The sequence below is a fragment of the Bufo bufo genome, chromosome 3 (genome assembly GCF_905171765.1).
Source record: "Bufo bufo chromosome 3, aBufBuf1.1, whole genome shotgun sequence".
In the NCBI taxonomy this organism is placed as follows: Eukaryota; Metazoa; Chordata; class Amphibia; order Anura; family Bufonidae; genus Bufo; species Bufo bufo.
In genome coordinates, this window is record NC_053391.1 from 432,261,517 (window position 1) to 432,276,432 (window position 14,916).

Below are 14,916 nucleotides of genomic sequence, written 5' to 3' on the forward strand. Positions count from 1 at the left end.
AATATATTTATTATAAAGTAATTTATAAGTATTTTTATTTTCTTAATTCCCAGAGAACCCCTTTAAGTGAAATGATTGTAAAAACATGATGACATTGGACAATGTTTAATATCTTTTATAGGGTAAATGACCGTGATGGTGCACTCGAAGCGGCTTTACGACTGTTGCAACAATTTTACTTAGATTTGGAAAAGTTTCTTGCATGGCTTACAGAATCAGAGTCCATAGCCAATGTCCTGCAGGATGCGAAACATAAAGACGGGATCCTGGAAGACCCAAAAGGCCTCCAAGAATTAATGACGCAATGGCAGGTAGGAAGAGAAGTTTTCAATTCTGTTCTATATTCGTAACTGGTATATACCAGATAGACACTGTTCAACACATTGGTCAGAACCTGTTGATGTTTTATGGTGCGGTTATAAAAATTTCCATATCTAGTTAGCCCAACATTATGAAATGCCAAAAAATTACTCAGACTGTATTACTCGGTATCATTGCTGTTGCCAACAAATAGTTTATGTGCCTCAGAAACAATCAAATTACTGACAATCAAGTGTTTTGCATGTTTTGTCAGGTGATGGTCGGCACATTTACATGGGCCAAATAGCAGGAATGAGTGTTCGTATGAATGTTCTTTACCCGATAATAAGCGTAACAATCTGTATATGTAAATTGGACTTAAATGTCCTTAATTACAGCATCTAGTAAGATAATTTGGAATCATATGAGAAGTAGCATTCTAAAGCTGGCCACATACAAATTAACCTGCCGATTTTGGCAGGGCCAGCCAACTATCAAATGTCAGTGGTGTCTCAGGGGAAATAAGCCAGCATCAAAGGTTTCTGGCAGTGGCTTTCCCCCCTCTCCCAATTCAGAACAAATAGCCACTTGACTGAGTATGCATGTGCATAAGAGGTCAGGAGGGATAGCTGCTGGCAGACTGCTCTGTAGCTTTTATAGCAGACCTAAGACAGAAGAGACAAAAAACAAACAAAGGGTAGTAGCATGTTTATGTCAGTTTTTGGGGTCTTTTTGGATGGTCTGTACATAAAGATGTTTTCTCATAGTTAAAACTTTTTTTTATACAAAACTCTGACCAGCAATCAGCTATGGGTACCACTTCTTTTACCTCCATTGATTAGTTGTAGACGCTGACCAAAAAAATACATCTGTCCAGACATTTCCCCTAAGGAAGCTGCCAAATGAATGGCCAACCATGCAATGCAAAGACAAGCAGGGTCTGTGACAGCATGCTCTACTATCTATTCAGGCTTAAAGAGGGGTTCCAGAGAGGGGAACCTCCCTCCATGATGTTCATATGGTTGTCATTGTGATGGTCACAGTCATGTTATCTGCATTATCCTTCTATTTCTCTTCATACACTGAATGTGCATGTTATTTTATTAAGGGAGGCAAATGTTTCTGTCAGATACCTGACATCATTTATTTCAGGTAATCAATGGTGAATTTCAAAGGGACCTACTGACAATCCTATGTGTGAAGCCATAGTACAACTGTCAGAGTAGGAAGGTAGAAAGTTGTCATGTCTATGGCCAGATTTATATGTAAATTGTGTATACTTTTTTGTATTATTGTTTAATAGGTGGTCCATTAACATAGAATGAAATTTGACTGTATAACAAGGATTTTAAAAAATTATGCAAAGTAATAATAGTTTTCACTATGCCAAAGATGTGTCAGCTACTTGTCATACTATGTTAGGCATTTGATACATATACTTATATCACAGGAACACATATATTAGTTGAATTAAGTTATAAATCACAGTAATATTTTTAGAAATGTGTTGACTTTATTTCACAGATTTTAATTTCAAATCTTGTCGTAATTACAGTATGCTCCAGATAAAATTAATCTAATTTATTAAAAAGGGTTGTCTCAAAGTCCCATTCTCATTTGAAAGTGTGGAGCTGACAGTTCTCTGTATTTTGTGGTTTAATGCTTCAATGCGCCAACTGCAAAAAAAAAGCCAAATGCTGAATAAATTTGTCATAGTTAGTGATTATACAATTTCCAGTCAATTGTTTTCTTCTGGAAGCAAGAAATTAGTTTTCCCTAATTTAATTCTTGAAAATGAGAAGATGAAATGTTTCCTCATGCTGCAACATATTGTGGTGGGAAGTTGATCCATCACCTGAGTTAATGTAGAATGGAGGTGTTTGTATATACAGTGTTGCATCCAGCGCTTTATTCATTTGTCTTCATCACCATGTTCTGGCGTCCGGTGGAATGGCCTACTATAGACCTTCATTCTACTTCTAGAAGCCAATTATCTGACAGCTTTGTGGTCAAGCAGAATGTTTATTAGCTCCTTGTATTGAAGACTTGAAGCTCAGGTGTTTGCTGCATACCTACACTGTGATTCGAAAATATCTCTTTTGGTTGGTATAATGAGAATTTTAAGTCTCCTGTTTTCAGTGCAAAATATACTGTGAATAAAAACCGGTTACAGCTTTAAACTTCCTCTGCTTTTATAATTTTAAGATGAGCAGAGCGCTGTGGCTTAAAGGGGATGTTTCACCTTTATGTTTTACAAACTACATCTACACACTGAAACAAATCCTTTTTTCTAATCTGTTTTAATTTTCTGATTGTAGATATTTTTTATTTTTTTTATTTTTTATTTTTTTTTCTGCAGAAGTGTAGATGGTTATAGAGGGAGCCATCTTGCCTGATATTATGTGCAGTGGGTGTTTAGCCACTGTACCAACTAACCGGTTTGACTTTGGGTTTGTTCTAAGAGCGTTATCCTGGTGATCCCCTGTTTTTCACTATTTAACCCCTATACAGTGATCTGGCCTTTGCTGCAGGGGATCTACTAGGCCACTACCTCTTGAAATAGTTTTGGTATAGTTAGCAGCTGAGCCACAAGGGACAGAGACACCGGGACAAATCACCAAAAGGACAGGCAATACTCATAGTCGGTAAACAGGCAGGTTCCGGACCGGCAGAGTCAATTATACAATTCCATAAAACTAATCTGAGGTCAGGGCAGGCAAGAAAAGGTCAGTACTATAGACAGGTTAAGGTCAGGGAAGGCAGCAGAGTAACAGAGCCAGTTAACAGACAGAAGTTCCGTATACCGCAGACAATCAGAATAGCACACCTTCACTAGTTAAATTAGCAAACTAGGAACCTAAAGCTCAGGCAAGGGTTGGAACTATAGTCCAGCATATATAGGAGGGCAGATTAGCTCATTACTCAAGCAATTTCACACATGGAGCCAGAAAAGATTAACCTTTGCAGTACAGCACCAGAGGTGAGATACTATGAACAAAGGAATACTATGAACAAAGGTGCTACTGCAGTGACCCACCCAGTCAAATTACCACAAATTGTGAATAAATTATGGTAGCAGGCACTCTCTCAACTAGAGTCACGTATTTATTTATTTAAAAAAATAAATAATATACTAACAAATGTAACAACATGCGTAAATCAAAAGGAATCCGTATACTGCTATATCTACAATATAAATATCACAGGGTACTCATAAGTAAATTCAATAATACTTTGTGACCTAAAAGAAAAAGGATCACAAAACCGATCTAATAATGATTATGCAATTAGTCCATGATTTATACACAATCATGTGTACCAAACTTGGATTTAAGTTTTGGTACACATGATTGTGTATGACCCATGGACTCATTGCATAATCATTATTAGATTGGTTTTGTGATCCTCTCTCTTTTAGGTCACAAAGTTTTATTGAATTTACTTATGAGTACCCTATGATATTTATAGTGTAGATATAGCAGTATATAGATTTGATCTACGATGTTGTTACATTTGTTAGTATATTATTTAGTTTTTTAAATAAAAAAATAAATACGTGACTCTAGTTGAGAGAGTGCCTGCTACCATAATTCAAACACAGGCAGCTGATGCCCATGTACACAGCACACTGTAACACTTGAGCTGCTGTTAACAGCATTCAGGTATAAGCTTTACAGAAGCCATATGGACCATAGGAACCTGTAGACCAGAACCCGCTGACAGGATATGATTACTTCTATGGGAGAATGTTGGAGGTATGCCCTGTAACCTGTATTACAAGTACAATGAACATTAACTTATCAATAGACTGGTACAGAGTGGGTAAGGACCCTGTCTGCAGGGGCTTACAATCTACAAGGGAAGGACGAAGGAGACAGTAGGTGATTGGTGGCAGCATGCTCATTGTAGGCTGTAGGCTTTCTCGAAGAGGTGGGTTTTCAGATTCTTGTATAGATACTACAGAGACAATACGTATATAAAGTAGCTACTATAGAGACAATACCTACATAGCTATTATAGCTATTAAAGAGACAATGCCTACATAGATATTACAGTGACAATACCTTTATGCAGTAGCTTCTACAAAGTCAATACCTATATACTGTAGATGGAGAAAATGCCTATATACAGTAGTTACTATGGAGACAATGCTTTTATGCAGTAGCTACTACATAATCAATACTGTAGATACTATGGAGACAATGCCTATATAGGTACCACGGTGACAATACCTTTATACAATAGCTATTATGGAGAGAATGCCATTATGCAGTAGCTCCTACAGAGTCTTACCTATATACTATAGAGGGAGACAATGCCTATATACAGTAGCTACTATGGGGACAATGCTTTTATGCAGTAGCTACTACAGCTACTCCATTATGGAACATCTTTTCTTATGGCTCTAGGTTGTGCCATTCCTTTATTATTTCTACTAGAAGTTATGAATGATCTGCTAGCAGTCTGCAGTAAGGGCAGCTAAAGCCGCCGCCGCACTAACTCAATTTCAGTTTTCTGTCAACTGGGCCACTCTGGACATGGAGTTATTTTGCCGGCATTTTGCCGGTCTCCGTGCCCCTTCATGTTCGACTTGCCAGTCGATCTTCCATTCATCGGAGTGGTGTCCGCAAGCAGCCACGGCTCAACCAGATAGGGCCATCCCCGGCCCCTCCGGTGTTTCTCGCAGCCCCTCCTCCATGGACAAGTTCGTCTATCTTGGCAACAGCCAAGTTTGTAATAATTTTAACTTTGGCACTTGTCTCTTCAGTGGCTGCAGGGCCCTGCACATCTGCACCATTTGCTTCAGGGCTCATCCCAGGTCCACTTGTCCAAAGCGGTTCTCCAAACAGCTATGACTAGCCGACTGCAATATCGATCTTTTGGCTTTTTTGTTGCGGGATCATCCGGCTCTGGGATTTGTGGACTCCTTGATTTCCGGCCTCTGCTTTGGCTTTGACACGGGGATAGTGGCGCTCCCCCACACTAACTGGGTGTGCGACAATCTTCAGTTGGCCAGGTCGGATCCTGCCGCTGTTCAGGAGCTCCTGAACTCGGAGGTTGAGAAGGGGTTCCTCCTGGGCCCATTCAACCTGATTCCTTTTTCTCGGTGGCGGATCAGCCCCATAGGAGTTGAGTCAAAGAAAGATACTAATAAAAAACGCTTAATATACGACCTCTCAGCCCCTCATGATTCCGTCATCCCCAGCATCAATTCATTAATTCCATCCGAAGAGTTTGCCATGAGATATGCGTCCATTGACGAGGCCATTGCTCTCATCCTCAGGGCTGGGAAGGGCGCCTGGTTGTCTAAAACCGACATCGCAGACGCATTCAAACTACTTCCAATCACTCCACATTTATGGCAATTCTATGGCATTCAATGGGAAAACAGGTTTTATTTTGCTAATCGGTTGACCTTCGGCTCTAAGTGCAGCCCATGGTTGTTCGACCAGCTGGCTCAGGCTTTACACTGGATTCTGACCCAACACGGCAGTACTCCAGCGGTCATCCACTACTTGGACGACTTTCTCCTCATTGAACAGCCGCAGTGTCAACCATCAGGGCTTCACTCCCTCCTGGAGCTCTTTTCCTCCTTACACATTCCCATTTTGCAGGGCAAGACCTCTGGTCCTCACACCTCCATCACCTTCCTGGGCATTATCCTGGATTCCGACAGGATGGAAGCCAGGTTACCAGAGGACAAGTTGGCACAAATCCGTGAAGCCGTTTCCGGGGCTCTAGCATCTTCCCAGTTGACCATGGTAGAATTGCAGTCCATTCTGGGTAGATTAAATTTCGCCTTAAGGGTGATGCCCCAGGGTAGGGCCTTCATTTCACGTCTGCTCTTACTCCTCCCAGCAGCCCCAGAACCCGACAGCATTGTCCGCTTAGACAGGGCAGCCATGGCAGACTTGCGTATGTGGAACGACTTCCTTTCAGCATGGAACGGGGTTAGCCTGTTCGTCCCTTCCTGGACTCAATCTTCAGCTAGGGTGTTTTCTGATGCCGCAGGGGGTTCGCAGCAATATTCGGGTCCCACTGGTTGGCGGGTCCTTGGCCGCCTCAGATCAGTACTGATCCTCAGGCACTTAGTTATTCTCCATTTCTGGAATTTTATCCCGCCGTGGCAGCTGCCACAGTCTGGGGTCACCTTTGGGCCAATTCCAGTGTTATGTTTATTTCAGACAGTCAAGACTTAGTGGACATCATCACCAAGGGTCGGGCTAAGTCGGCAAAAATCATGTCCCTCCTGCGTAAACTGGTCTGGCTGTCTATGATTAACAACTTCCATTTTTCATGCTCCCATATTTCAGGTGTTAGCAACACTGCGGCCGATGCTTTATCTCGGTTCAATTTTCACACGTTTTTTCAGGGATGTCCAGAAGCCGAGCAGACCGGGGCACGGATTCCCAGTTTCAGCAGCCTAATGTTGGATTAAGGTCACTGCTGACTACGGCCAAGGACTTCCTGCACCGATCCCTCTCTATCAACACGGCCCGCAATTACCACACCAGTTGGAAGCTTTTTTCAAAATTCACCACGGATCATCCCCAACGGGATACAGCTTTCACACCCTACATCATGGCCTTTATGGCCTATTGTCATGTCAACCTTAAATTGGCACCCAGCACCATCCGTTTATACCTCGCCGGCGTGCAGCATTTCTTGGTGTTGCAAGATCCAGAGTATCGCTCTGCGTTTACATCTCAGGCCGTCAAAGCCACGCTCAGGGGCATGGAAAAGAGCAGTAGGGATACAACCCCTTCCCGACGGCCGGTCTCCGGCGAACTATTTAGGCAGCTGTCTGCAATCCTAGATGGAAATCCTTTTGGCCCTTCCATTAGTCTGGTTATCAAGGCCGCAATGTATTTGAGCTTCTACGGCTTCCTACACCCTGGAGATTTCTCTGTCACTTCCCCAAGGGCGACCTTCCTTAAGAGGAAACAACTATCCTGGAACCTGGATCACTTTGTCTTAAGCCTTCCTTCCACTAAGACGTCTCAGACCGGTCCTCCTATACAGATTCGCTTCTTTGAGTCAAAGAACGAATGGTGTCCGGTTCTCGTACTACGACACTTCCTAAACACCATATTACCTCCGGACGGCAATTCGTATCCCACATCAGATCCCTGGTCGCAGGGTTGGGGGTGGACCCCAAAACGATAACCGGGCATTCATTCCGCATCGGAGCGGCATCTGCAGCCTCCAAACACAGGACACCTTCGCACGTCATACGTCACATGGGTAGGTGGAGATCTGCCTGTTTTTCCCGGTACATTCCGGATCCGCAATCAGAGACCCGTGAAGTCTTCCGTGCATTGGTTTTGTAATGTATATTAAATGTCATTGCTTTTCCCTACTCAGTGTTTTTTGCCCTCTTTTAGGCCTACCCACGTAACGTGGCTCCAGGCACACATCAGCCACTGTTAGGGCCCCCTCCGTCTATCCTACGGACCGTGGCCACGAACACAAGTAGTTAAGGATGCATGCAGCCTGTATTTGTGGGCGAGGCCAGGTCACTCCTCTTAAACCCCCACTCCTGGGTTCTCTCCGCCACGCACGCCGCATTCGTACATCCCACCCTTGTCCCCCCCTTTTTTCTTTCCTGTCCCCTTTTCACTCTACCTATGGTTGGCCCTCTTTTAGGCCTACCCACGTAACGTGGCTCCAGGCACACATCAGCCACTGTTAGGGCCCCCTCCGTCTATCCTACGGACCGTGGCCACGAACACAAATATATATATATATATATATATGTGTATATTTATCACATATACACAGCAGATATTTCTGAGACATGTATATACTCTAGATCACTATCTGAGGTGGCTATCTGTATGTACCTTTAGAAAAAACTCACCAATATATAATTTCAAAGCCAGTTTATTTCCTATATTCTCAATGACTAGACATAACAATCTACTGTCTAATAATCCCTCTAAACATTTTACATGATCCTCAGAGGAACACCTTGTGCTCTGCAAACCCCAACACAAATAGCTTTGATAAAATCAGAATGATTGATGCCTATGAAGTCTTAAACACTGACATTTCCCCTTTTATTTCTCTTCCTTAATGTTTACTTCGTATATTGCAGCTCAATGCTTTATACCTAATGTCTAATTTTATAGAAACTTTTTGTGAAGTATGAAAAATTGTGCTTGAAAGTAATGTACAGTATATGACTTTATAGTCTAGGAAACAATTTTAAAACATAAAACTCATAACAGTTAATGTTTTTTTTCTGGGGAAATGTTTTTATTAAATGGACACAAAGAGTTAAAAATAAGAAAAGAAACCATAATTAATGCTGTCCTAATTCCTAATGCATCCGGTCCCCAATGCTCTTCACTTCCTGGCCTCCGCTTAATATGCCAGAAATGCCAGGTGACCTGCCACAGCCAGTGATTAGCTATGCAGGCCTTTCCTGGGAAGTAGAAAGCAGTGGGGTTCGGACAAGATTTGGAGCGGCAGTAGGTAATCGGTGAGTGTTAGTATGGTTTATTTATTTATTTTTTATTTTTTGTAACCCATTTTTGTTAAAAAGGTTGTAAATGTGAAATCTAAGCTACTTCTAATCCAACCGGGAAAATGTTTTCAAAATGATTAAGCAAAAAATAAAATCATCACTGTAATTCTTCTACCTTGTATTTGTACAGTATATTAGTTGCTAGCTCTAAATGACGGAACCAAAATGCTCCTATTTCAGTGCAATTATTTGTCCTTAGATGCTTGCTTTTCACCTAAAAACATCACTGAGATCTATACATGTAGAATAAAGTGGTCTAGTTGTTGTAGGCCTTAGGGAACCAGCTTGTAAGAGGGTTCGAAATCAGCTTAGCACCCCTTGGCAAAGAAAACATTATTGTCTATGGGTTACCATTTGATCCTGTCGCAGTGGCAATACTACTTAGTCTAACTGCTGAACTGTAATATCATTGTTGCTAGAAGATGTCAGCATTGCTATAATGTTATGATTATAGAAAAAGAGATGGGGGGCACTCTATAACTGGCAAAACATGGACTAACGATAAGTTTACTAGTATTACATATGTTTAATAGCATCACATCATAAAAACACACATAGATTATAATAAAACACACATAATGATAAAACCTCTGGAAAATAAAACATTTTAATTGTATATACCACTATATTAGTGCTGTCTGCATATAGGTCACAGCCTATGCTGATGGTAGTGGCTGAGTGCGTAGTGCAAATCACAATTGATGGTCCTGCTATATGTGTAGTCCCTTATCCTGGGACAAAAATAGTGGTCCCTTATCCTGGAGCCTGAAGCGGGATATATTTTATCAAATGAAGTGGAGGGCGGCACAATCAAACACGCACAGAATTGATGTGGAGCGGTCAGTGCAGGTAACAAGGCTGATGAGGAGGCACGCACTCGGCGGTGCACAGCTGAGACAGTAGATACAACGTAACAAACTCCGGTAAGTAGGAAATGAACAGCGGCACTCACCAATGTGCGTTCACAGACAGCAGCTTTATTCCATGAGATTAAGGCAAGGGGCAGACAGTTCAAGCACGCAACTAACAGCGGCGGCCGTTTCACGCTATCTGCACTTCGTCAGGCTGTTGCGTGCTTGAACTGTCTGCCCCTTGCCTTAATCTCATGGAATAAAGCTGCTGTCTGTGAACGCACATTGGTGAGTGCCGCTGTTCATTTCCTACTTACCGGGGATATATTTTATACTTTATAAATCAAGTGTTGTTGTCCATAATTAACATACATAGGGTACAGTCCTCCAATAAGTACTATATGGGGTACAGTCCTCAAAGAAGTACTACAGTCCTGATCAAAAGTTTAAGACCACTTGAAAAATGGCAAAAAATCTTATTTTGCATGGCTGGATCTTAACAAGGTTCCAAGTAGAGCTTCAACATGCAAAAAGAAGAAATGAGAGTGAGACAAAACATTTTTTGAGCATTCAATTTAATGAAAACAATGAATAAACTGAAACAGGCTGTTTTTCAGCCGATCCAAATTTTAGGACCACATGCGTTTAAAAGGCCAAATCTGTGCAAAGATGTGGATTCATTGTCATTTTCTGTCAGGTAGTCACACGTTGTGATGGCAAAGGCAAAAAAACTCTCCCTTTTTGAACGTGGTCGGGTTGTTGAACTGCATAAGCAGGGTCTCTCACAGCGCACCACCGCTGCTGAGGTGGGACACAGTAAGACAGTCATTTGGAATTTCTAAAATTCTTAAATGATTCCTGAGTTATGGAACAAAAAAGTCAAGTGGAAGACCCAAAAAAATGTCATCAGCACTGAGCCGGAGGATCCAATTGGCTGTCCGTCAAGACACTGGACGATCCTCGACCCAAATTAAGGCCCTTACTGGTGCTGACTGCAGCCCCATAACCATCAGACGGCATCTGAGACTGAAGGGCTTCAAAAACAAAAAACGTCTTCAAAGACCTCGTCTCCTTGAACGCCACAGAACTGCTCGTTTGGACTTTGCAAGAGAGCACCAAACATGGGACATTCAAAGGTGGAAGAAAGTTTTATTCTCTGATGAGAAAAAATGTAACCTTGATGGTCCTGATGGTTTCCAACGTTACTGGCATGACAAGCAGATCCCACCTGAGATGTTTTCTATGCGCCACAGTGGAGGGGGCGCCATAATGGTCTGGCGTGCTTTTTCCTTCAGTGGAACAATGGAGCTTCAGGAAGTGCAGGGGCGTCAAACGGCCGCTGGCTATGTCCAGATGTTGCAGAGAGCATTTCTCATGACTGAGGGCCCTCGCCTGTGTGGTAACGACTGGGTTTTTCAACAGGACAACGCTACAGTACACAATGCCCGCAGGACAAGGGACTTCTTCCAGGAGAATAACATCACTCTTTTGGCCCGTTCGGCGTGTTCCCCTGATCTAAATCCAATTAAGAACCTTTGGGGATGGATGGCAAGGGAAGTTTACAAAAATGGACAACAGTTCCAGACAGTCGATGGCCTTCGTGCAGCCGTCTTCACCATTTGGAGAAATGTTCCCACTCACCTCATGGAAAGGCTTGCATCAAGCATGCCGAAACGAATTTTGGAAGTGATAAACAATAATGGTGGAGCTACTCATTACTGAGTTCATGTTTGGAAGTTGGATTTCTGTTTTGGGGGGGGTTTCGTTTTTTTTTTTGAGGTTTGGTCCTAAACTTTTGATCAGCTGAAAAACAGCCTGTTTCAGTTTATTCGTTGTTTTCATTAAATCGAATGCTCAAAAAATGTTTTGTCTCACTCCCATTTCTTCTTATTGCATGTTGAAACTCTACTTGGAACCTTGTTAAGATCCAGCCATGCTAAATATGATTTTTTGCCATTTTTCAAGTGGTCTTAAACTTTTGATCAGGACTGTATATATAGAGCAGACCCTACTTATCGGGAAAAACAGGTTCTGATGTTCGTACCTTTCAACACCTAGGTTGAGACACAACGCATATATATCAGTGTTTAGTACGTTACCAGTCCCGTGTTGTAGTTGTTTGGCCGCTCCATGCCTGGGATCCTTGACCAGAGCCGTCTAAGGAGCACACTCGTTCTTTGTTCTGCAAGGACCTTTGCGGCATCCCACGTGATCAAGACTGTGTGCGCTGATTGGTCCTAAAGGGTCTACAGCCCGGAATCTGTTGTGGAGCGGCTGAGTATTCTCCAAACTTTCTTTGATTTCCTTTTCTTTACTTAAATGAAGTTCACAATTAATGTATTCAAGCTGGATTCGCTCAATTTTATCCCTCACTGTTCTTGTTCCAGACGTGTTTTGGGGTTACAGCTACCCCTTCCTCAGTGGTCGACCCGCTTCAGGCTCCAGGATAAGGGACCACCTATTTTTGCTCCAGGATAAGGGACCACCTATTTTTGTCCCAGGAAAAAGGACTACACATATAGCAGGACCATCAATTGTGATTTGCACTACGCACTCAGCCACTACCATCAGTATAGGCTGTGACCTATATGCGGACAGCACTATTATAGTGGTATATACAATTGAAATTTATTATTTTCCAGAGGTTTTATCATTATGTGTGTTTTATTATAATCTATGTGTGTTTTTTTGATGTGATGCTATTAAACATATGTGATACTAGTAAACTTATCGTTAGTCCATGTTTTGCCAGTTATAGAGTGCCCCCATCTGTACTTTTTTCTATTTTGCATTCACTATGGTATTGGGGATACCTATGGGGGAGCACCTGTCCGGTTCTGGTATTTAGGTGAGCCGCTATAACAATAGCTTAATGTTAAAATTATGCTTGCTTTTTTATTTCTCAGCACTTAAACCCATGTTGATATGCCATATGATATGTGACTTACCATGTACTGTGCCTTTAAGCTGCTGTAAAACATCAGCAAGGGAATGCTAAATGTGTGCGTACTACTGTGGATGAGATATGCTATAAGTACTGACACTTACAGCATACATACATATTCTGTGTACTTTGGGTAGATATGATCGTCTACTGAAGATAAATATGGCCAGTTGATCTAATTATTATTTACGGTCTTTTCCTGAAAATGGCTTTTGGAGAGTTAGCCCCCTGGAAGGTTCTTCAAGTGTAGTTAAAGCACATGTCATGAATGCTTACTGTAAATACCAGTGTGTGATAGACATTTTTGGGCAGTATGAGACAGAAAATAGAATAGTTAGCTGGTGGCTGCAGCTGGAGACAGATCCAGTTTATATATTTTCAGAACTGAGCAGAGGTGGTTGCTACTGGAAAGAAGGGTACAACACCATAGGCAATTGCTAGAACAATAGAAGCAAAATAACATAGAGCGTTTGAAGCCATAGCTGTTAAAGGGATGCCATCTTGTATGTACATCATGAAAGTTACCCGGAGCCTGGGAGCACCTGTTAAACAATTTGCAGATTATGCAATACTGCTCCCCATGGAGAGGACTCTGTGATAAGTACAGATAAAGCCATCCACATTGCTGCCACTCTGAGACCAGAGCCACCTTGTTTGAGTTTCAACTGAGTCTGTGATCCTAGCATGGAGAGCCCTGCATACTACTCAAGGCCAAAAAGAAATTTCCAATTTTCTGTAAGGGGACCCAGCTATGACCCCCTCACAACCTTCAGTGGACAATAGAAAAATCTTGAAGGTAAGTGTACTGTATGAGATTTTACTTTCTACTTCTTACTGGATGGCAGTTAATTTTTAACTTTTACAGAACCAAGATGGGTCCATACAAGACTTTTAATTCTTATGCTGATTGGACTTGCATAATTAGAAAAAGATAGAATGTGACAAAAATCTGAGCTTTTTTTATTTAATCTGGTATTTAAGACTTAAAAAATAAGGGTGACATGTTGAAAAAAGTCCTGTTGTAAAATGGAACTCACCCTTAGATGAAACCATTAGATTTCAAAGGTGATTGCTAAGAAGTTTGCGTTCACACAGTACATTTATGCTCGAGATTAAGCTGCTGAAAACACCATTAGGAACATGTATTACATGCTCTGCTGAATGGGCTAATAATTGAGGTTTCAGTTTCCAGATTTGCAGTGATCAACTGACTAGCAGGGGGTCTGCAATTACAGAAAGGCTTCAGTTCAGGTGATCAGTTGCACAGTTGGACTGGGATTTGTAGCCATAATACTCTCCTCTGAAATTTGCCTAAGGCCTCTTTCACACAGTACTATTTTATAGTCAGTATTTTCCAATAATAGAATAATCCAGCTTACCTGCTTCTCTATCCTAGATTGTTTTTCCTTCATGCACGGAAACCACAGGTGAGACCTCGATACTTGTAACAAAAAAACATTGAATCAAGCACCGGAGTATCTTTGAGTTGTTCATTCCTTTAATTTTCAGTGAAAAAATACATGCAGCATCAATACCATCCTCTGATGTCAACCAAAGTCTACGCGTTTCGAATCGGGCGGTTCTTACTCATGACTCGACTAGTGATGAGTAAGAACTGCACAGTTGAAAACGCGTAGACTTTGGTTGACATCAGAGGATGGTATTGATGCTGCATGTATTTTTTCACTGAAAATTAAAGGAACGAACAACTCAAAAATACTCCGGTGCTGGATTCAATGTTTTTTGTTATCAGTATTTTCCAACCATATTTATAAGCTAAAACCAGGAGTAGACTCAAAATACAGGAACTGAAAATATTTCCATTATATTCTGGCCTTGAAAAATACTTTAAAAACTGGGTAATAGCTTAGTAAAAGTAATACTAGCTAAAATGTGACATTTGCTAGGCTAATTTCACATGAAGAAACAGATTTTTGATCGAAAAACATCTGTTTAGAGATATTATTTGCAGCTTGTAATGTATCCTTAAGGGTAGAAATTCATCATAATTGTATATTTTATTAGATAATGTAATTATAAAAAAAAGCCTTTGCATGATGAATGCAGTGTTTGCTTCCAAATGAATGCATTTGCATCCATCGTTTGTCACAACTGACAGCTAAGTACCACCTGACTTGACTTATACATTTATAAAAGTTAAGGAGAAATTTCAGAAGCTATTTAAATATGTTGGTATAAATAATAAAAACCCACAAAGATGATAACATGAAACTACAAGAATATGTTATGCCAAAGGTGCTTACTCGTGCAAGCCGCTCATAACTTTTTAT

General features: G+C 41.3%; 1 protein-coding gene across 1 annotated transcript in view; it reads left to right on the forward strand.

The window, feature by feature from the left end:
* Positions 1-14,916, forward strand: part of DMD (dystrophin) — a 3,443,536-nt gene that overhangs the window by 2,635,453 nt on the left and 793,167 nt on the right. Inside the window, 1 exon segment of the mRNA XM_040424996.1 lies at positions 122-311. Coding sequence (XP_040280930.1) covers positions 122-311 — 190 coding nt within the window.